Below are 21,344 nucleotides of genomic sequence, written 5' to 3' on the forward strand. Positions count from 1 at the left end.
GGTGTGCAGGGGTGCATAGGGGTGTGCAGGATATGAGGGGTGTGTAGGGGTGTGAGGTGTGTGCAGGGGTGTGTGTAAGGCTGTGCAGGGTATGAGGGGTGTGTAAGGCTGTGCAGGGGTGTGTAGGGGTGGACTGACCAGCTTGTGATCCGTGACGTCATTAGCAGTGACCCTTATGTACTCATAGGCGGTGAGTACGAGCAAGGCCACATGACAGTCCTCGGGGCCACTCCAAAGTCCTGAGGAGGGACACGGGCTTTCAGATCTCTGAAAGTCAAGATGGGAAGCCACCCATCCGAGAGGTGTGTGTGGGATCTTTCGTCGCTGCAGACTACCCCGGGTAGCCATCCCCTTGGCAGTGCCTGAAGAGTTAGAGTCTCACCACAAAGCCCTGCCCGGGGGCAGAGGATGCCTCCTGAGTGGATCAGGACCTGCTGGAGTATGACTCACCCACCTGGGAAGCTCCCCCATAGCCACCTCTGCCTGACAGAGATCCAGGCTGGCATGAAGGTGTGTCTGGGCCTGGGGTGTCCGATGGAAGATGTCCTGGTCAGCCACCCACGACTACTGCCAGTGCCACTTGGGTTCTACTCCCAGCAACAGCCTCTGGGGGAAGGTGTCCTCACCCCAGTGTTCCCCCCAAAACCAAACAGGTACACAGGTGGGTGAGCTCCTCAACAAGCCCACCATCCCATCCCCAGGGCACTCAAGGTGCCACCCCCAGCCCCAGTGCAACATGATCACCCATGGCCCACTCCAGAAAGCACAGTGGGTGCTGGGTCCCTATCCTGACCCGAGCACAGGTCGCCAGCCAGGCTCCTGGAGGCACCAGACCAGCAGAATCCTGCCCTCCTGCAAGGTCAAGAAAGCCCAGCTCGTGACTGTCCAAGGGGGCCGTTCCGTGGCCTTGCTCGTGACTGTCCACGGAGGCCCGCCAGGTGGAGCTGCCGCTTATGATGATACTGGCATCTATGAGTGCAAGTTCCAGCCCCAGCTGCTCTGCTCCCACTGCAGCTCCTGGGAAGGCAGCAGGGAATGGCCCGAGTGCCTGGGTCATTCTAGCCACTTGGGCAACCCGGATGGAACCCTGGGTCCTGGCTTTGGTCTGGCTCAACCTCAGCTGTTGTGGTCTGTTGCTCTTTCAACTGGAGAAATCCTGTCCAGGCCACATGCATGCCCTCCAAAAGCCCTGTAATGGTTTGCTTTGTAGCATGCAGAAGCTAAAACTCCCAGTGGCAGGTAAAATAATAATAATAATAAAACAATAATGGCCCTTCTTCCGCCTTTGAATAAAAAAGGCAGCTTGGATGTGTTTGGAATAACCAGCAGCCACACGCTGAGGACTTAAGTGCTCTAATCCAGAGGAAAATCCTAAACTCTACCCAGTCTTTGCACTGTGTTGGTCTGGGGGACCCCTAAAGGGCTGAGCCAACAACAGGCCCATCACTGCTGAACATACCCAGTGGCACCACGCTGTGTGACCAGTTCTTCTCTGTAGGTCTCCCAATGACCAAGTGGCAACTTTCATTGGAAACAAAAACCTAAGGCATTTCGCTGACTGTGAAGCCAGACTGCCCACTGTGAGGGTAGACAGGCCTGAGTGAGCAAAGCCTGGGAGCCTCCCCAGGGTGCCATGGACCGGGCAGGCAGTGGGGGACCCACCTCCCAGGGCGGTTGGTGCCCAGGACTTAACCACAACTCTCTGAGCTCCTTAATAACGCAAGCAGGCCCTGCTTCTTGTCACCTTTTCTTTGTTTTTTTTTTTTTTTTTTGGTCACAGTGACATTTTGGCTCCACATCCTGGGAAGAAAGGCACCAGCGGGAGCAAACAGGGAACAGTGTGATTCAACGGGCGCTGGCGTGCTGACCACACCCCCCGCTGTTCTGCACCCAAGAACAAGAGAACACAGGCTGTCATTAGCATCCTTTTTGGACCGTAAAGGTGCGGGCTCTTCTGTTGGAAATGGTCACGCAAACATCGCACACACCGCTCTGGGGCCATCTGTGACTGCCATCACCTGGTGTGACAATCAGACAAGCTCTTATGCCCCAAGAGACAAATCCAGAGGTGGGTTCAGGGAAACCACCATCCTTCCCCACAGGCATGCCAACTGTCCTGAGCCCTTTGGGACAAAGCCCACCAGTCCTACACTACCCCCGGGGTGGGGGACAGCAGGCCCACCAGGAAGCAAGTCACAAGCTGGCGATCCTGTGGGCACGGACTCTTCCGGTAGAGTCCTCAATTTGGACCATAGACCTAGCACCAGGTGGTGACCCCAGGAACCTGCTCTGCTTCCAAAGAACTACAGGGCCTTCAAGGCAGAGGCCACCATGCTGACAGGGACACAGACCTGTCTCTGCGTGCTGCTGAGTCACCCTGCAAGGTGAGATCTGAACCCACCCCAGCTGGCCTCCTCCTAGCCCTGTGCGCTTCTCACACTGCCTGGTGACTTCGGCAGAATGGTAAACCTCGGGGGAGACACAAAACTCTCTATGCCCCCCTTTTGCTCAGACAGCGGTATCTGAGTGTCACTGTGGGATGGCACACCTAGAAAGCACTGGGCCAGGGGCACAGAAATGCACTAAGCAGGTACTGAGCTGCCGAGTGCTTCTATGCAGGCTCGCGCGAGGGGGACAAGAAGAGACACAGCACATGTGTGGGCAGGATAACACACGGAGGACTTGTACGAGGCATCTCCAAGGCTGTCGACGCAGCTCTCGGGGCAGCAAAGGATCCGCAGACTGCCTTCCAATTTGGCTGAGCAGACAAACCAGAGACAACGTCTGATGTGGAGGCAGGAACCCTGTAAACAGTGCCTTCACATCTGAGACGCCCAGAGGGACACAGACGCAGCCATCTGTGGACACAGCTCTCCTGTTACCGCGACATAAAATCAGCCTTCATCCTGTAGCCGGGACGGCCGGCTTGATAATCACCTCCCAAGTTAGATGAAACACTGATCAAAAAAAAAAAAAAAAAAAAAAAGAGCTATAGCCCTTTCATTTTGGGGTTGGGGGAGAGTGTTTAAGTCTTGGATTCGGCAGCCCATCATTTCTTTACATCGAAGCCATCAAGGCGCATCAGCCGCCCACAGCGTGCCTGCTCCCCGTCCGAGGTTCTGAGATTGGAACTAGGAAGGCGTTCTGGCCTGTTCCTGCGCCGTGAGCTCCTCCAGCTTCTTCTTATAGCGGCTCAGGAAGTATTCATCAGGCTCAACCCCGGCGTTCTTCAGGTGTTCCAGAATCTTCTCCAGCCGGGGCACCGATCGGGCACCCTCAATCCTCCTTGTGTTCAGGTACAGGGTGAACTCCCGGAAATCCAGCAGCTTACACGTGTCCACGGAGCAGATGTTCCTAATGTCACCAGCCCTATCCAGATGTGGGAAAAACACCAATCCCGACAACCTCTCCAGCTCCTGCAGGCTCACCTGGAACTCCGCCAGCTGGGGCTGAAAGCCAATGGCCTCGTTGGGAATCACGAAGGCCCCCAGGGCTAGGGGCTCAGCAGACCCTGGGTTTCTGCGAGCCAGGATCACCTTATACAGGTGTGAAGGGACTGCCACGTTGTCCTGACCGATCACCTAAAAACAAAACAGCCGTATCAGGCACGATAACTTTCGTAGTAGTTTCTAAACTTTTCCTGTGAAGAGTTATAGGTACATTTCTTCTCTTTTTTTTAAAGATGTTAATTATTTTAATTGGAAAGTCAGATATACAGAGAGCAGGAGAGACAGAGAGGAAGATCTTTCACCCACTGATTCACTACCCAGGTGGCTGCAATAGCCGGAGCTGAGCTGATCAGAAGCCAGGAGCCCAGATCCTCCTCCATGTCTCCCATGCAGGTGCAGGGTCCCAAGGCTTTGGGCTGTCCTCGACTGTTTTCCCAGGCCACAAGCAGGGAGCTGGGTGGGAACCGGAGCTGCTGGGATTAGAATTAGTGCCCATATGGGATCCGGCCTGTGCAAGAGAGGACTTTAGCCACTAGGCTACAAAGCTGGGCCCCGTAGACTTAGAGCGATTCCACCTGTCCGAGAGAGCTTAGATTCAACTCCAAAGACAATCAATTGAAATGGAGCTCCATATTAGGAGGGTAAGTGTCTAACGGCTCGGGTCACACCCTCTAGGACAATGCTCTCCTCGGACAGGTGTCCGACGCAGCAGGTGAGCTGCACGCTGGATCAGGGTGCCTGGGCTCCATGCTTAGCTCCTCTGCTTCTGATCTGGTTTCCTGCTAACAGATGCCCTGGAGGGCACACAGCTCAAGAGCTCAACTCCCTGCCAGCCACGTGGACAATCTGCACTGAGTTCCTGGCTCCCGACTGTAGCCGGACCAGCCCCAGCTGCTGTGGGCATTGGGGAGTGAACTGGGAGGGAGGGGGTCACTTTATATGTGTCTGTTTCTCTCTGCTTTTTCAAAGAAAGAAAAACTTCCAAAAAAAAATACTAATCCCACCCAAACAGGAATGTCACCATGTCTGTTCTGTTGTGAGACAAACGCACACCATGAGTGAGCCCTGTCTTACATTTGCTTCCAGTTGGTGTGCAAGACTTACCTGCTTAAAACACACACACACACACACACACACACACACACAACCACTAAACATGCATGTGCTTAATGCTTTCAACCAAAAAGACATAAATGGACTAAAACTGTCCTCATGGTATTATTGCCACTTCCAGGTCCTCCCCTGCTAAACGAGTAGGTTTTTCTCCCCGGATGACACAGCTTTGGCTACTGCAGAATTTCTTCCTGGGAGACAGAGATGAAAACTACAAAGAAAGATGATCTGACCCCAGCGACAGGGTCACTTTCCTTGAAGGTAAGCGAGGGGACTGAGACCTGATGGGTTGGAGGGGAGAGGCCGGACGATCTGTATCTGTCAGATTGACACACCAGCCTACACATAAGTCCTGTGCACGACTTGCTACCACTGACCCATGCTGATCACCACACAACAGTCCATGCGAAAGCTAAGGCTGGAGGCCCTAGCAGGGCTAGACCCCAGTACCTGACAGAATGCTGGTAGAGGAGATGGGTCACATTAGGCAGGACCATGACATGAGAGAACTGGGTCTGGGGGCAGATTCTGTCAGGGGATGTGTGGGCCCAGCCCTGTGGTAACACAAGTCCTGCTGGTTAGCTCAAGAGTCGGGGTGGTGATGGGCTGAGCTAGGTGTGACCATGGAACCTGCCACCACTCACAGGTAAAGGAACCGACAATGGTCTGGGCTCATGAAGGCAGCAGTACCCGAATGTGCATCCTAAAAGAGGGTGTGGGGCGGGCCAGGCCACAACGTTCCCCAGCTCATACAAGGCCAAGACAGAAGGGCAAACTATGCTGGGCACTGGCCTAACACCTGCTGGCATGTATGAGATCTGGGTCTGGGGGTGGGTCAGGTGGGGGAACTTGGGTCATAATTCTCACTGATGATCACATGGTCCAGCCCTGAGGGTTGGAAAGGCTGGGCAAAGTAGCTCCAACTATTGGTTAATGTGTGGGTTAGTTATGAAGGGGGCGGACCGGGCAGGGCCGAGCAAATGTTAGCTCACCAACAAGAACAGAAATCAGGCTAGTGCCTGGCGCTGTGGCCTAGTGGCTAAACTCCTCGCCTTGAACATGCCAGGATCCCATATGGGCGCCAGTTCATGTCCCGGCAGCCCTGCTTCCCATCCAGCTCCCTGCTTGTGGCCTGGGAAAACAGTCAAGGATGGCCCAAGGCCTTGGGACCCTGCACCCGCGTGGGAGACCTGGAGGAGGATCTGGGCTCCTGTCTTCGGCCTGGACTGCAGGCATTTGGAGAGTGAACCAACAGATTGCGGATCTTTCTATTCTGCTTCTCCCTCTCTTGGCCACTCTTTCAAATAAATAACAGAGATGAAAGTGACTGGTCGGGTGCATTGTACAGCCAAGTCTATGCAATACACAGCCTGCAGATGCTGCTCCCGGAAGTCATTTATGCAGCTAGGAAAATGAGCATGCTCCTTAAAGCAAAACACACAGAGCACGTGAACCTATGGAAGCCCATTCACCCACGTAACTCATGTTTTGTGCCTCCTGCTGCCACAAATACAGAGCAGAAAAGCTACAAAGTAAACCCAACAGGTGCCTCTGCTGAGGAAGCTAAGCTCACCGCAGGAGGGGAGCCAGTGGCAGCTGCAGGCACATGTCGTGAGATGCACACAGGGCACCAACAACAGCCCCAAGCAGGCAGAAGCTGAACCAGGCACCAGGACGAGGGAGTCAGCAGGAACATTCTTGGCGCCACCTGGTGGATTGGTCCCATCATTGCAGCACAGTTCCCAGCCTTGGAAACAAGTACACGCTGCTATTTCTCCCTCTTCACTGACTCGGTGCCTACAAAGAGTGATTTTTTTTTTTTTTAAAAATGATTTATACATTTTTATTGGGAAGGCAGATTTACAGAGGGAGAAAAGGATACAGAGAGAAAGATCTTCCATCTGCTGGTTCGCTGCCCAGGTGGCTGCAATGGCCGGAGCTGAGTCAATCCAAAACCAGGAGCCAGGAGCTTCCTCCAGGTCTCCCATGCAGGTACCGGGTCCCAAGGATTTAGATCATCTTTTACTGCTTTCCCAGGCCACAAACATGGAGTTGGAAGGGAAGTGGAGCGGTTGGAATACGAACCAGCACCCACCTGGGGTCCCAGTGCACACAAGGCAAGGATTTAGTCACTAGGCTACTGTGCTGGGCCCACAAAGGATGATTTAAAAAAAAGAAAAAAAGTAACTGGGGCCTGACAGATGGCTCAGTTCTCTAATCTTCCCCTTGCAGGCGCCAGGATCCCTTATGGAGGACAGCCCAAAGCCTTGGAATCCTGCATCCATGTGGGAGGCCAAGAAGAAGCTCCTGGCTTCTGGCTTCGAATTGGCTCATCTCCAGCTATTGCAACCATTTGAGGAGTGAACCAGTGGATGGAAGAGCTTTCTTCTTGTCTCTTCCCCTCTCTGCAAATCTGCCTTTTCAATAAAAACAAATAAATCTCAAGAAAAAAATGCAATCCTGGGGTTAGCCACAGTGGCACAGAAGGTTAATCCTCCAATGTGTGCCCTTGGCATCACATATGGGCACCGTTTCATCTCCCAACCACTCCACTTCCCATCCAGTTCCCTGCCGATAGCCTGGGAAAGTAGCGGAGGATGGCTCCATTCCTTGGGTCGCTGCACACATGTGGGAGACCTAGAGGAGGCTCCTGGCTCCTGGTTTTGGATCAGCTCAGCTGTGGCCGCTGCGGCCAATTCAAGGATGAACCAGCAGATGGAAGATCTTCCTGTCTCCCCTCTCTGTTAATATCTGCATTTCACATACAAATAAATAAAATCTTACGCAAACCAATCCTACCGTCTTTTAGGGCTGACTTCTCTGTGACTCAATCTACACAATAAATTCCTTCCACTTTAGGGGAAGTGGGAGGACTTCCAGAAAATGTCCCTAGCAGCTGCTCCTGGACCGAAGCAGAAGGGCGGTTCAGCAATGCACGCCCGGAGTTTGCAACAAAGTTGCGGTTTCACCCACCTGCTGCTAGTTCCTCCCTGACAGAACAGGAAGAAACAATTATACTGCGCACCCTCTGAGGTGCCATCAAGATACAGCGATGTGTCAGTTAAAGGAAATGGAGAGGACCCACAGAGTAGCAGGTGTTACTCAGACAGGCTGCACCTGGCGTAGGGAACCAGAAACACGGAATCGGCAAGACTGGGTCAGCCACAGGTCAGCAACAAGGTTGCCAGAAAAGGCAAGTTGGGTGCCAATGATACCCCGAACCAAGGCTCAAGGGTTTCATGTGAACTGAGTCTCGCAGAAGTGACTAGAACCACGCCACAGTGACGAGCCAGCGCTCAGCTGGGACGCCAAGGCGGTCCTTTCACAGGACAGGTGCCCTCCACCCAGGACATCAGCACTCGCCACCATGCCAGTGCCCACAGCCACCCGCGTCAGGGCCCAGAAACAATGCCCACGCATGCCCACACAAAGCGCCCTCTGAAGCGCCGCACGGTCACGGCGCCGCTAATGGCCACTGCGCAGCATGACGCATGCGAACCTTCCGGAATCAAGACGGGCAGATTTGGTTACATTCCCTTGGTCAGACACCTTATCAGCCAAACCAATCAGGCGAAAGAATAGAAACTGCAGCCAAGAGAGGAGGACCAGGGGACACGGTGGCCCCTGCGAAGCCGCGGCAGCCCAGTTGGTGCGGCAGGTGCTCGTCCGCTGGGGGCAGCTCTGGTCACAAAGGGCCCTGCGCTGCAGGACGGAGCTCAGTGGCCCGAGCGCCATCCACCAGACCTGAAGTTCTCAGGGGGCAGTAAGTAGATAAACGGTAAATTATTTTTCATGTAAAGCAAATAACGAAACGAACAAAAGCTTTCTCCTAATAGGAAACAAGATACTTTTGATGAAAAAAAAAAAAATCCTCTAGAGGCCGGTTATTCCAGCTGCTCCATTTCCACCCTGCTACCTGCTAATGCAACAAGGAAAAGTAACAGAAGATGGCCCAAGTCTTTGGACCCTTGCCACTTATCGGGGAGATGAAGGTCCAGGCCCCTGGCTTTAGCTGGCCCAGCCCCAACCATTATGGCCATTAAATCGGTGGATGGAAGATCTCCCTGTGTCTCCTTCCTGTAACTCTGCCTTTCTGTCTCTTCACTGCAGACGTCCGAGGGCCTCAAAGCACCAGCCAGAAAGGAGTGGGAATTGTCACAAAAGCTAGGCGAACCCGTCTGGACCTGCTCTTTGAGCCTTACTAGTTATTGCAGCTTGGACCTGCCGTCTCTAAGTCTCCATTTCCTTATCGGTAAGGGCGGACAGCACTTAGGTGCCGTAGTGCCTAAAGTTCGCTAAGTGGCTCAGTGAGGCCCGAGAGAGCATCTCATTATTTAAATTCTGCCTCCTGGACACAGCCGTCAGAAAACGCCAGTTCATTTGCTCACTGTCTCCACACACAAAAGTGGGATCAGAAGGTGAGTTTGGTGCCATAAAATGCTGGGGAAGGCTACTACCCCGGTTCTGTAGGCACCTTCAAGTGCCAGGATCCCACGTGGGCGCTGATTTCTATCCTGAAGGCTCCCTTTCTGATCCAGCTTCCTGTTCGTGGTCCATGAAGGCAGCGGAGGATGGCCCAAGTCCTCAGGATGCCGCACTCGTGTGGGAGACCTGGAAGAAGCTCCTGGCTCCTGGCTTCGGATCACCTCAGCTCCAGCCACTGTGGCCATTTGGAGAGTGAACCAGCGGTTGGAAGATCTGTCCCCCTCTTTGTAAAAATCTGCCTTTCCAATAAAAATGAATCAATCTATTAAAAAAAAAGGTTTTTTTTTTTTTTGAAATCCATATATCCAAAGGGTCTTTTAAAACAATCATGGAGATTGTGATGAAAAAAATTGCACATGAATTTCAAAAAATGGTTTTAGCCAAAATAAACCTAACTTCTAACTGTTTCTCCAGGAACTTTTGAAGCACTCTTATTTTTTTTTTTTTAAGATTTATTCATTTTTATTGGAAAGCCGGATATACAGAGAGGAGGAGAGACAGAGAGGAAGATCTTCCGTCCGATGATTCACTCCCCAAGTGAGCCGCAACGGTAGGTGCTGTGCCGATCCGAAGCCGGGAACCAGGAACCTCTTCCGGGTCTCCCAAGCGGGTGCAGTGTCCCAATGCATTGGGCCATCCTCGACTGCTTTCCCAGGCCACAAGCAGGGAGCTGGATGGGAAGTGGAGCTGCCGGGATTAGAACTGGCGCCCATATGGGATCCCAGCACGTTCAAGGCAAGGACTTTAGCCACTAGGCCACGCTGCGGAGCCCGAAGCACTCTTACTGATGCTTCACTGCCCAGAAAAAAAACCAAATCTATATTCCATTTTCTTTGGGTACATTCTCCTGAAATAAGGCTCAGCGTTTGGCTGTGAACAAGCAGCAGACTGTACGTGGCAGGATCTAGGAAACCAGGCCCTCTCCGAGCATTCTGGCCTGCCCCTCCTAATTGCAAGACTTCCCCTTGGGGAACAGGAATGCACAATTCAAACAGTTTGTTCCCTAAGAAGAACAGCCTGATCGGCACCACTGGGCAACACCGCGCCCTTCTCGCAGCCTCCCTGCAGGGCATCCCTCAGCCACACTGGTCTCATTAAAACTGCCTGCTTCTGCAAGGATCCCCACGCTGCGGAACAGCAGGCTTTGCAGTTGCCATGCAAGGTCTTTACCGCCGGAGTCCAACCCTGGACGAACACTGTAGCTTACTGCTCCTCAGCACCCGCCCACCTCAAACTTTTCTCATCCACCTGCCAAGCCATGCCTCTCGTGTCTGTCTTCCTTGCCCAAATTCATGCAGGTGTGTAATCACGTACGTGTGTGCATACAAAGAAAACTGGGTGGCAGGAATTTCGATTTTTCCATTTCGGAGACTAACAATGACGTACGTGGGAAAGCAGCGCGAGAGGACCCGAGTGCTCGGAGCCCCGCCACCCACGTGGGAGACCTGCGTGGAGTTCAGACTTCTGCTCACAGCAAGGCCCAGCTTAGACTGCTGCTGATCTTTCTGGAGTTCATCACACAGTTCATACCTCTCTCAAAGGTGCCTCCCAAATAAATAAGCCTTTAAAAATAAATAAGTAGGGCCTGGCACGATAGCCTAGTGGCTAAGCCCTCACCTTGTATCTGTTGGGATCCCATGTGGGTGCTGGTTCATATCCCAGCTGCTCCACTTCCCATCCAGCTCCCTGCTCGTGGCCTGGGAAAGCAGTCAAGGATGGCCCAAAGTTCTGGGCCCCTGCACCCACATGGGAGACCCAGAAGAGGCTCCTGGCTCCAGATCAGCTCAGCTTGGGCCATTGTGACCGCCTGGGAAATGAACCAGTGGATGGAAGATCCTCTTTGTATTTCCTTCTCCCTATATATCTGCCTTTCCAATAAAAATATAAATGTATAAAAATATAGATAAGCGGACCCAGTGGCGTGGCCTAGTGGCTAAAGTCCTCGCCTTGAACATGCTGGGATCCCATACGGGCACCGGTTCTAATCCCGGCAGCTCCACTTCCCATCCAGCTCCCTGCTTGTGGCCTGGGAAAGCAGTCGAGGACGGCCCAATGCATTGGGACCCTGCACCCGCACAGGAGACCCGGAAGAGGTTCCTGGTTCCCGGCTTCGGATCGGCACAGCACCTACCGTTGCGGCTCACTTGGGGAGTGAAACATCGGACGGAAGATCTTCCTCTCTGTCTCTAATCCTCTCTGTATATCTGACTTTGTAATAAAAATAAAATAAATCATTTTTAAAAAGTAACATAATCTGAAATTTTAAAACAGATATAGAGAGAAGGAAATAAGCATAAAATATGCCATTTTGATATGCTTCCGAGAAAGTTGGCCTCTCCAGGAACACGGACTCCACTTCCAACCCCGAGTCTAATGGTCTGCTTCCCTGCCCACCCCAGCCTACACAGCCCCTTCTCAAAACACAGGAATACTGACGCTCCTGACAGCGAGCCGCTGAAGACAACACAATCTCTCCACCCACTATGACAGGCTAAAAATAAACGTGGTGAACACGCCTGACAAGCTAAAGAACGGAACAGGCACTCCAGGATCAACTCGTCACCCCGATCTTGGTTCCGAAATATCAAGCCCCACTAAAAGGAAACGGGGTGGCCCCTTGGAGAAACGGGTAGTACCAGTGTCTGGGCAAGACGAGCCAGGAATACACTGTGACAGAGAAAGCTGTAAATGCTTTTAGAAGACAGCTATATGAGTCCAAAGGCCGCGGGAGACAAATGGGAAGAGATTGCCACTGGTCCAGTCTGAGGCAATTCGAGCCGTAAAACGAACCATCTCAGTAAAGTGATTACAACTCACTGAAACAAATTAAGAACCCATTGAATTTACACCAGGAAACAAGCTAGAAGGAAAAGCTCCCACAGTGGAATCTCCACAAATATATTCAGGATTGAGAATTAGGAACTTGGGGCTGGCTCCGTGGTGCAGAGGGTTAAGCTGCGACTTACGGTGCCCCAGCTGCTCTGCTTCCAATCGAGACCAACGTGTGCCTCCTGCAACGATGCACTGAAAGCACAAGAACCCTTCCGTGGGATTCTGCCCAACTGACCCTGGGGAACAAGACGACCCCGGTGAGGGGCTGCGCTCTTCCAAAACCTCGAGGGTGCGAGCCAGGACTGTGGCCGCTCGTGACGCCAGAGCCCCAGTTCGCTTCTGATCCAACTCCCTGCTAATATGCCCGGAGACACAGCAGATGGCAGTCCAAGAGCTCGGGTCCCGCCTTCACATAGCAGACCGAGAGGAAGTTCCAGGTTCCTAGTCCACCCAGCCCAGCCTTGGCAAATGGAATCATTTGGGGAGTGAGCCAGCCGACGGTAAATCGATCCTTCTCTCTCTTTAACTCTGCTTTTAAATTTAAAAACAACAACAACTTTTTAAAGAAAATAATACCACTAGAGACAAAACAACTGAGGGCTTACTTCAAAATAAAACAGATGGCTCCTGAACACCACGCATTAGTCGGGGAAAGGCCTGTACCAAGGACATTATTGGGGCATATGGTAAAATCGGAACGTGGATTGTATGGGAGACAGTATCCTCATATTTTGAATTTCACAATTGTCGTTTAATAATGTGAGTGTGAAATAATTAGGAAAAACCTTTGCAACTAACTCTCAACTGGCTCTTTGTTTGCCGTGTTCAAACACAGCAAAGCAGTCAACTAACGAATAGAAAATAAAGGGAAGTCCTTGGTATTGTTCTTAAAACATTTTTATGCAGTTTTATAAAATAATTTCCATGTGACACATTAAAAAATACTCTCCTTTTTAATGATTTATTTATTTTTATTGGAAAGTCAGATATACAGAGAGGAGGAGAGACAGAGAGGAAGATCTTCCGTCCGATGATTCACTCCCCAAGTGAGCCGCAACGGCTGGTGCTGTGCTGATCCGAAAGCCAGGAGCCAGGAACCTCTTCCAGGTCTCCCGTGCGGGTGCAGGGTCCCAAGGCTTTGGGCCGTCCTCGACTGCTTTCCCAGGCCACAAGCAGGGTGCTGGATGGGAAGTGGAGCTGCCGGGATTAGAACCGGTGCCCATATGGGATCCTGGTGCGTTCAGGGAGAGGACTTTAGGCGCTAGGCCACGCCGCCGGGCCCCACAATACCCTCCTTTTACAAAAATAAAAAAGGCACCACAACTGAATGATTGAAAAGGGAAGTGAACTTCCAAAGGCAAGTACCAGATTTCACTTCTCTGCTCCAATTTACCAAATGTGCATGTATACACCCCCCCACACACAACAAATGTGCATGTATACACGCACACACACAACAAATATGCATGTATACAAACACACACACACAAGAAAGTGTATGTTGCATATGTCTCTGCAGAAACACACACAACAGCAGGACTGAAACAGCAGCCCCGTGGAAGTTCTACAGCTGCCAGAGTCACACATCAGCATACTATGGGCCGTCAGGAGCTTCCAGAAGACTGCTGGCTAAACAAGAGGAGGGGGGCGCCTTGTGACGCACAGGGCACAGGCGTAAGCTGACACCCGAGATGCCAGACCCCCACGTGGGCACTGCTTCGTGCTCCAGCTCCCTGCTAATGTACCTGGGACAGCAGCAGAGGGTGGGACCGCCGCCACCCACGTGGGAGACCCAGGAGTGTCAGGCTTCTGCTTGGCCCAAGCCCCGCTGTGGCTGAAGGCTTCTCTCTGTGTCTCTCCCTCTCCACATACTGCTCTGCCTTCCAAGTAAATAGATAGAATCTTTTTAAAAAATTAAAAACAACACAAACCCAATTTCCTTCCTGGCTTCCCTGATTGGTCAGCTGCTTCTCCTCCGTGCTCACCCTGCTCCAGTCACAGCGAGAGGAGCACTGTGCCCTGGAAGTGCCAAAGCTCGGGCTCCCCTTCCTTCTGCCCACCACCCCTTCCAATGGGGAACCCCTCCACGTGGCTTGCCTCTTCACTTCCCCTTGGCTTCTGCTCCTGGCTCTTCCGCATTCCCTCTACAACCCTCTGCCACACTTTCATCTTTCCGCGTGGCGTGTTTCTGCGCTCTCGGTACGTTCCAGGCAGGTAAGGTACACTCCGCCTGCCTTGGGAACTGCTGGCTCTGTATCACCCAGCACCGTACCAGGTACTCAACGGAAGCATCCTAACAGTTGGTTGGACCAAAGTGAGGGAAGCAAGAGGGGGGAAGGAGCAATCCAACTTGGAACAGAAAGTCGCACAGCTGCAGGAATGTTTTCAAGAAACAAAAGCGTACCCTCAATGTCACCTGACGTAGCTGCAGGAGTGGGCATGTCGCTCCCTGTGTGGGCACCACCATCTTCAGCTGCACGCCTCAGGCCGTCTGTGTTGGGACGTCTCAAGCCGCACAGACTTACTGATACAGAATTGAATCTACTTCCTTCTGAGTCCAGACAGGCTCTTCATGCAGTCACAGCACTGTACACGCTGGTTTCATGTTTAATAGGTCCCACGTCATAAGCTCGGGGCCCCAACAAGGGCTAGAGAGAAAATGAAGCCGGGAACGGGCGGTGGGGCCTGCAGTAAGTTGAAGAACTCGTGCCCAAGCCAAGGAGAGGGCTGATGCCCTTGTCGAGTGGATTGCTACCTGCAGGAACGTGAGGATGCTTCCAACCATGGCAGGAAAGTGAAATTGAAGGTCAACTCTGGTTTGGTGCAAAAAGTTCTGAAATTCATACAGTTTTCCCGTAACACATTTTCCATGAATTTTCTGTCGCTTTCCCATATGTGTGGTTTTCCAAAATCTTTAACACCAAAACAAGTTTCTTTCTTAATTCCATTTCACTTTCCGTTTGTAACATATATTATAATATGCCAAGAGTGAGTAATACATGAGAATTTTTAGAGATGCTATAATCTCTATGTATAATGTCCCAATTATTAAGCATTACCAACTAATTCAAACCAGTACTCTGTGTAAGGCAAAGAAAACAGCTTTATGGGCTGAACACGCCAATGTCATGAGACCTCTACCATTAAAAAAACTAACTAAAAAAAAAAAACCCTATACTAAATTACAGTAAGTGACCATGAATGTCAATGCTTTAAGTTTTACAGTATGGGCCCGGAGAAGTAGCCTAGTGGCTAAAGTCCTCGCTTTGCATAAGTTGGGATCCCATATGGGCACTGGTTCGTGTCCCAGCAACCCCTCTTCTCATCCAGCTCCCTGCTTGTACCTGAGGAAAGCATTAGAGGATGTCCCAAAGCCTTGGTACCCTGCACCCGCGTGGGAGACCTGGAGAAGGATCCTGGATCCTGGCTTTGGATCAGTTCAGCTCAGACTGCTGGGGGAGTGAACCAATAGACAGAAGATCTTTCTCTCTGTCTCTCCTCCTCTCTGTTTATCTGTCTTTCCAATAAAAATAAATACAACCTTCAAAAAAAAGTTTTGCAAATACGTAAGTGATGGATCACAAAGGTTTGGGAATACAGCATAAAGTTTTTCAACAGACATGAATACAGTAAAGTGACTAAGTGATTTCTATATATTTCAAAGGAGATAAGTCAAAATGTGAATGTATAGTTTACACTGACCATTCTGAGAAACAGCAAGAACCATCAGAGGGCCTGGAAAGTGAGACAGTGGGACTGTGACGCTAGCAGGCTGCACCTGTTCATCTGGTATCCTCTCATACTGTCCAATGTCATGATGCTCCCAGATCCTTTCACAGTCACATCTTGAAATGTAACATTTGGACCCAGTGCAGTAGCCCAAATGTTAAATTAGTAGAGGACGGCCCAAAGCCTTAGGACCCTGAACCTGCATGGGAGACCCCGAGGAGGCTCCTGACTCCTGGCTTCAGATCAGCTCAGCTCTGGCCATGGCAGCCACTTAGGGAGTGAACCAGCGGATGGAAGAGCTTTCTCTCTGTCGCTCCTTCTCTCTGTATATCTGCTTTTCCAATAAAAATAAATACATCTTGAATATAAATAAATAAAAATAAAATGTTCAAGTTTAAATTTGAGGTTTATACTTTGGCGTCCCATACAGCTTCAACATCACAACGGAAGGAAAACATTCCCATTAAACTATGTTTAATGTAAGTATCTAGTCTGCACAAATTCTACACAATGGCAGCTTCTAAAAGCTCAATGAAAACAGAATTAAAACATCAGTCTACTTTGGTGCAAATCTTGAAATCCATATACATAAGCTATCTTAAAAAGTTTAGGGAAAATGAGTAATATGAATTATGCATAAATTTCAAATTTTTCCATAAACCGAAGTAAACTTGTATAATTCATGAAGAATGGTTTGAAAAGCATTTTCTCTCTCTAGAATACTATAAAAATAGTACGTTAAAGAAAGGTATTTAAGCTCTGAAGTCATACAGACAAGAAGGATAAAAGAACCCAGAGACTTAGAAATGATAGGCTTACGAGTATGCGCACCAGAGGACCCACAAAACACCATGACTTTCAATTTTTAAAAATATTTATCTATGTTTGTATTTATTTTGAAAAAGAGGCATACAGGAAAGAAATACTAACTTTCTACTCAGGGCCTGGCACGGTAGCCTAGTGGCTGAAGTCCTCACCTTGCATCCCCCAGCATCCCATATAGGCATGAGTTCATGTCCTGGCTGCTCCACTTCCCACCCAGCTCCCTGCTTGTGGCCTGGGAAAGCAGCAGAGGATGGCCCAGGGCCTTGGGACCCTGTACCATGTTAGGAGACCCAGAAGAAGCTCCTGGCTCCTGGCTTTGGATTGACTCAGCTCCAGTCATTGCAACCACTTGGTGAGTAAAGCAGCAGACAGAAGATCTTCCTCTCTGTCTCTTCTCCTCTCTGACTTTCCAATAAAAATTAATAAATCTTTAAATAAGACCTTTCCACTCATCAGTTTACTCTCCAAATGCTCCATCAGTCAGGGCTGGGCTAGGTCAGCCAGGAAGCCCAGATTCCATTCAGATTTCCCACACAGCTGGTAGAGCCCCAACTGCCAGGGCCCCAGGAAGTGCCTCAGTAGGGAGCTGCAGTGGAGGCTGGAGTTGAGACTCGAACCCAGGCTTTAAACTATGGGATGCAAGTATCCCCAATTGTGGCTTTACAGCTGGGCCGAAACACTTGGCTCCCCGTCCTTCAATTCACAATGGAACAATACTAGCTAAGACGGCTAACTATCAGTCAGCATGTCAACAATGATTCTAACAACCCAATGAGTTACATACCCAAATTTTACAGATAAAGATTAAATTTTAAAGAAGATAAGCCATTACCCTAGGGCCACATACATCCAAATCTCAAAGCAAAGAACCAAGGCCAGATCTAACATAAAACAGATGCTTTCAAGTACATAACCACCTGCCATTCCTACTCAAAAGCAAAGGTATACGGGCCAGAACAATGGCTCAATTGGCTAATCCTCCACCTCCAAGGCCAGCATCCCATATGGGCACTGGTTTGTGTCCCAGCTACTCCGCTTCATATCCAGCTCCCTCTTTATGGCCTGAGAAAGCAGAAAATGCTCGAAGGCCTTGGGACCCTGCACCAACATGGGAGACCTGAAGAAGCTCATTGCTCCCGGCTTCAGATTAGCTCAACTCCAGCCTTTGCAGCCCATTCGGGGAGTGAACCAGAGGATAAAGATCTTTGTCTATTCTCTCTGTCCATCTGCCTTTCCAATAAAAATAAAATGAATCTTTGGGGGAAAAAATTAAAGTAGAGGGGTCAGCACGGTGGCTTAGCAGGTTAAGCCGTAACCTGCAACACCCAGCATCCCACTGAGTGCCAGTTTGAGTCCCAGCTGTTCTTCCCATCTAGCTCCCTGCTGCAGCCTGGGAAAGCAGCAGATGGCTCAGGCCCCTGGGCCTCTGCACCCATGTGGGAGATCCAGAAGAAGCTCTTGGCTCCAAGCTTCTTATGGGCTCAGCTCTGGCCATTATGGCCATTTGGGGAGTGAAACAGCAGATGGAAGACCACTGTCTGTCTCTCCTTCTATCTGTAAATCTGTCTCTCAAATAAAAAGTGAATAAATCTTAAAAAAAAAAAAAAAAGGAATGGTAATACATTCCCAGTAAGGCACCAGGATTTCTGCAGTGGCTGGTTAATTGTGAGATAAGATCCCTACTAACATCAGCACCTACCCTATGCTTTCCTAAGCAGAAACATGTCAGGGAGGTTATCTGGTACCCCAGTAAGAAACTCTCTGTTTCTCAAATAACATCAAAATTTTAGGTAGAAGATACATCTTCTATGAAAGGACAGAAGATGAAGATATATCTTCCAAGAAAGGATACATAATATCCTTTCATGATTCAACCAGACTGCACTTAATTTTTTTAAAAAAAGATTTTGTAAAATTTGTATTTGAAAGGCGGAGTTAGAGGAAGAGAAAGAGAGAGAGAAGGTCTTCCATCTGCTGGCTCACTCTCCAAATGGCTGCAATAGCAGAGCTAGGCCAGTCCAAAGGCAGGAGCCAGGAGCTTCTTCAGGCTTCTCACGTGGGTGCAGGAGCCCAGGGACCTAAGCCAGCCTCCTCTGCGTTCCCAGGCCATTAGCAGGAAGCTGGATTGGAAACAGATCCACCGAGACTTGAACTGGAGACGCTGGTGCCACAAGCAAAGGCTTCACCTGCCCCATAGTGCCAGGACCCAAGTTTCCAGATTTGTTCCCTGAGAGCAGAGACAAGCCTTGACATCACCACGGAACAACGTTCAAAATCAGGGAATGACACACTCACAAATCCCCACACGCACCGGCTCCCCCACAGGACATGGTCATCAGCAATTCTGTTCTTCTGACCTAGGATTCCAATGTCAAGATCACACTGTGCTTTTTGCTTCATGATTTGTTCATCTCCATGAACCCCAGACAGTCCTCAGCTCTTTCAGGGCATGAACGTTCGTGTAAGGCACCAAACAAGCTGTCTTCTTGGAATGTTCCTCAGGTACAGTCTGCCTGGTATTTCTGCATGATGAGATTCGATCTTACACTCTTTAGGTAGAAATACCAGAGACGTGATGTTTGATACCTCTCAGGGCATCTCACCAAAAGTGTAGAATGCAGTGAGTCTCTCTCCTTACTGGCAAGGTGAACTTGGAGAGTGTGGTTAAGGGAGTGTTTTCAATTAAAGTGATCATTTCTCACCATGTGATGAATACATCGCAAGGATATACCTTGAAGTTATATGAATGATCTGTTTCTTGCAATGCTGCCGTTTGTAATTTCCGGCACCCTCTGATAGACTCTTGCCTGAACCACTTATGACTGTCATAGCTGCAAAACCAGTTTGAGCTTTCATTCTCGCAAATGTGTTCGTTGACATTCTGTGGTAAGCACCATGTCCGTACACCATATGTATTTACTTGTTAAGATCACGGATTCTCACCCCATCGGTTTATAATCCGTCCCATTCCAATGCTTGCACAGCCGCTGGTGACTGGGAGCTCCCTTCAGCCGACTGCCATGTCTGCTTTAATGTCATCACGTGGTAGGCACTTCCCTGTTTTCTGGCACAATCTGTTCCCTTTCGTGCTTTCCCAGTACCAGCATGGGAATCAGCCAGTTCGAGGGCTGCCGATGGTAGGATGGAAATGTTGGTTAAATGGGAAAGATGCTGCTTGGAACGCCTGCATCCCACAGTGGAGGGTCTGGACAGAGTCCCAGCCCCTCCATTCTCCAACCCAGCTCTCTGCTGATCTGCACCATGGGAGGCAGCAAGCAATGGCAGCCAAAGCACTTGTCCTCCTCTGCCAGTATGGCGAGTCTGAGAATTCCCAGCACATGAGACGTTGGGAACTCTCACACCACTAATTGCACCTTTGCCTCTCTTTCGTCGCTTTACCTTCAGTCTACAGAGGCGCTGAAGTATACAAAAAGAAAAAAAAAAAACCTTGAGGCTGGTGTTGTGGTGGATCAGGGTCGGCATCCCTTAGGGGCACCGGTTTGAGTCCTGGCTGCTCCCTGCTGTTACTCCTGGGAAAGCAGTGGAGGACAGCTCAGATGTTGGGGCCCCAGCACCCAGCTGGGAGACCCAGCTGGAGTTTCAAGCTCCTAGCTTCCTGTAGCCCAGACCCCAGCCAGTGAGGCCATTAGGGCAGTGAGCCAATGGATGGAAGATTTCTCTCTCTTCCCCCTCTGTAATGCTAATGTCCAAATAAATACATACTTTTTCAAATGCATAAATCTTCAAAAAATCTTCTGTATCTTTAAAAAAAATCTAAGATCCCGATCACGTGTTCAGCCTAGGAGTTAGGATGCCTGTGTGCCAAGATGCTACGGTGCACCTGGGCTCAGCATTCATTTCCATCTCCCGACTCCAGCTCCCCGCTAACGCACAGCCCGGCAACCAGCAGAGACGGCTCCAGTCCTTGGGTCCCTGCCACCCCTGGGGGAGGCCTGGACTGCATCCTCCCCCTCTCCCACCAGCTTCCGCCCGGTGCCACTCCTGGCTGTCAAGGCTCTCTGAAGAATGAACCAATGGGTGGGAGTTCAATCCCCAACAATTATTTTTTTAATCTTTTTAAATTTTTGGTAAATGCAAGCTTCCAGAAGAAAGACTCACTCCAATCTGGTTGTCATGCTGGACTTCTTCCTCATCAAAACAAGTTACTGATTTCGTTTTCCAATCTTCCTACTTCAAACACTCCAGCTCAGCCCCTTCTCTGTTCTCAGGGAACTCCTTGCCTCTATGCTCGCCTTCAGACAAAGCCCTTTTCTACTTCTCTATACCCTGCCGTAAACTACTCTTTATCAAACTCAGAGGGGTCCAGCATGGTAGCCTAGTGGCTAAAGTCCTCGCCTTGCTTGTGCCAGGATCCCGTATGGGTGCCAATTCATTTCCAGGATGCTCCACTTCCCATCCAGCTCCCTGCTTGTGGCCTGGAAAAGCATTAGAGGACAGCCCAGAGCCTTAGGATCCTGCACCCACATGGGAGACCTGGAAGAAGCTCCTGGCTTCTGGCTTTGGATTGGGTCAGCTCCAGCTGTTGAAGCGACTTGGGGAGTGAACCAGTGGACACAAGATCTTCTTCTCTGTCTCTCCTCCTCTCTGTATATCTGACTTTCCAATAAAAATAAATAAACCTTTTTTTAAAGTTTTTTTTTTTTTAAGTCAGAACAAATCACACTTTGCCCATGCTTATGTCTGTGAGGGTTAAGTCACTGCCTGGAATGCCTATATCCCAGAGTGGAGTGTTAGCTACAATTCCAGCTACACTGAATTCAACTCAGCACTTGGCAGTCAGCAGATTACGGCTTAACTACAATGGCCCGTGTCAGCCAGGCTCTAATGGGATGCCCCACTGTAGTGCCTGGCTCTTGGCTTTCTGTCAGCCCCAGCTGTTGCTGTGCACAT

At 50.2% G+C, this 21,344-nt stretch overlaps 1 protein-coding gene across 1 annotated transcript in view; it reads right to left on the reverse strand.

The window, feature by feature from the left end:
• Positions 1-3,044: 3,044 nt before the first annotated feature.
• The window catches only part of EXOG (exo/endonuclease G), a 33,911-nt gene continuing 15,611 nt past the window's right edge, over positions 3,045-21,344 (reverse strand). Inside the window, exon 6 of the mRNA XM_058657218.1 lies at positions 3,045-3,581. Coding sequence (XP_058513201.1) covers positions 3,132-3,581 — 450 coding nt within the window. The 3' untranslated portion in view covers positions 3,045-3,131. The remainder of the gene's footprint in view (positions 3,582-21,344) is intronic.

This window comes from Ochotona princeps, chromosome 30 (genome assembly GCF_030435755.1).
Source record: "Ochotona princeps isolate mOchPri1 chromosome 30, mOchPri1.hap1, whole genome shotgun sequence".
NCBI classification, from domain to species: Eukaryota; Metazoa; Chordata; class Mammalia; order Lagomorpha; family Ochotonidae; genus Ochotona; species Ochotona princeps.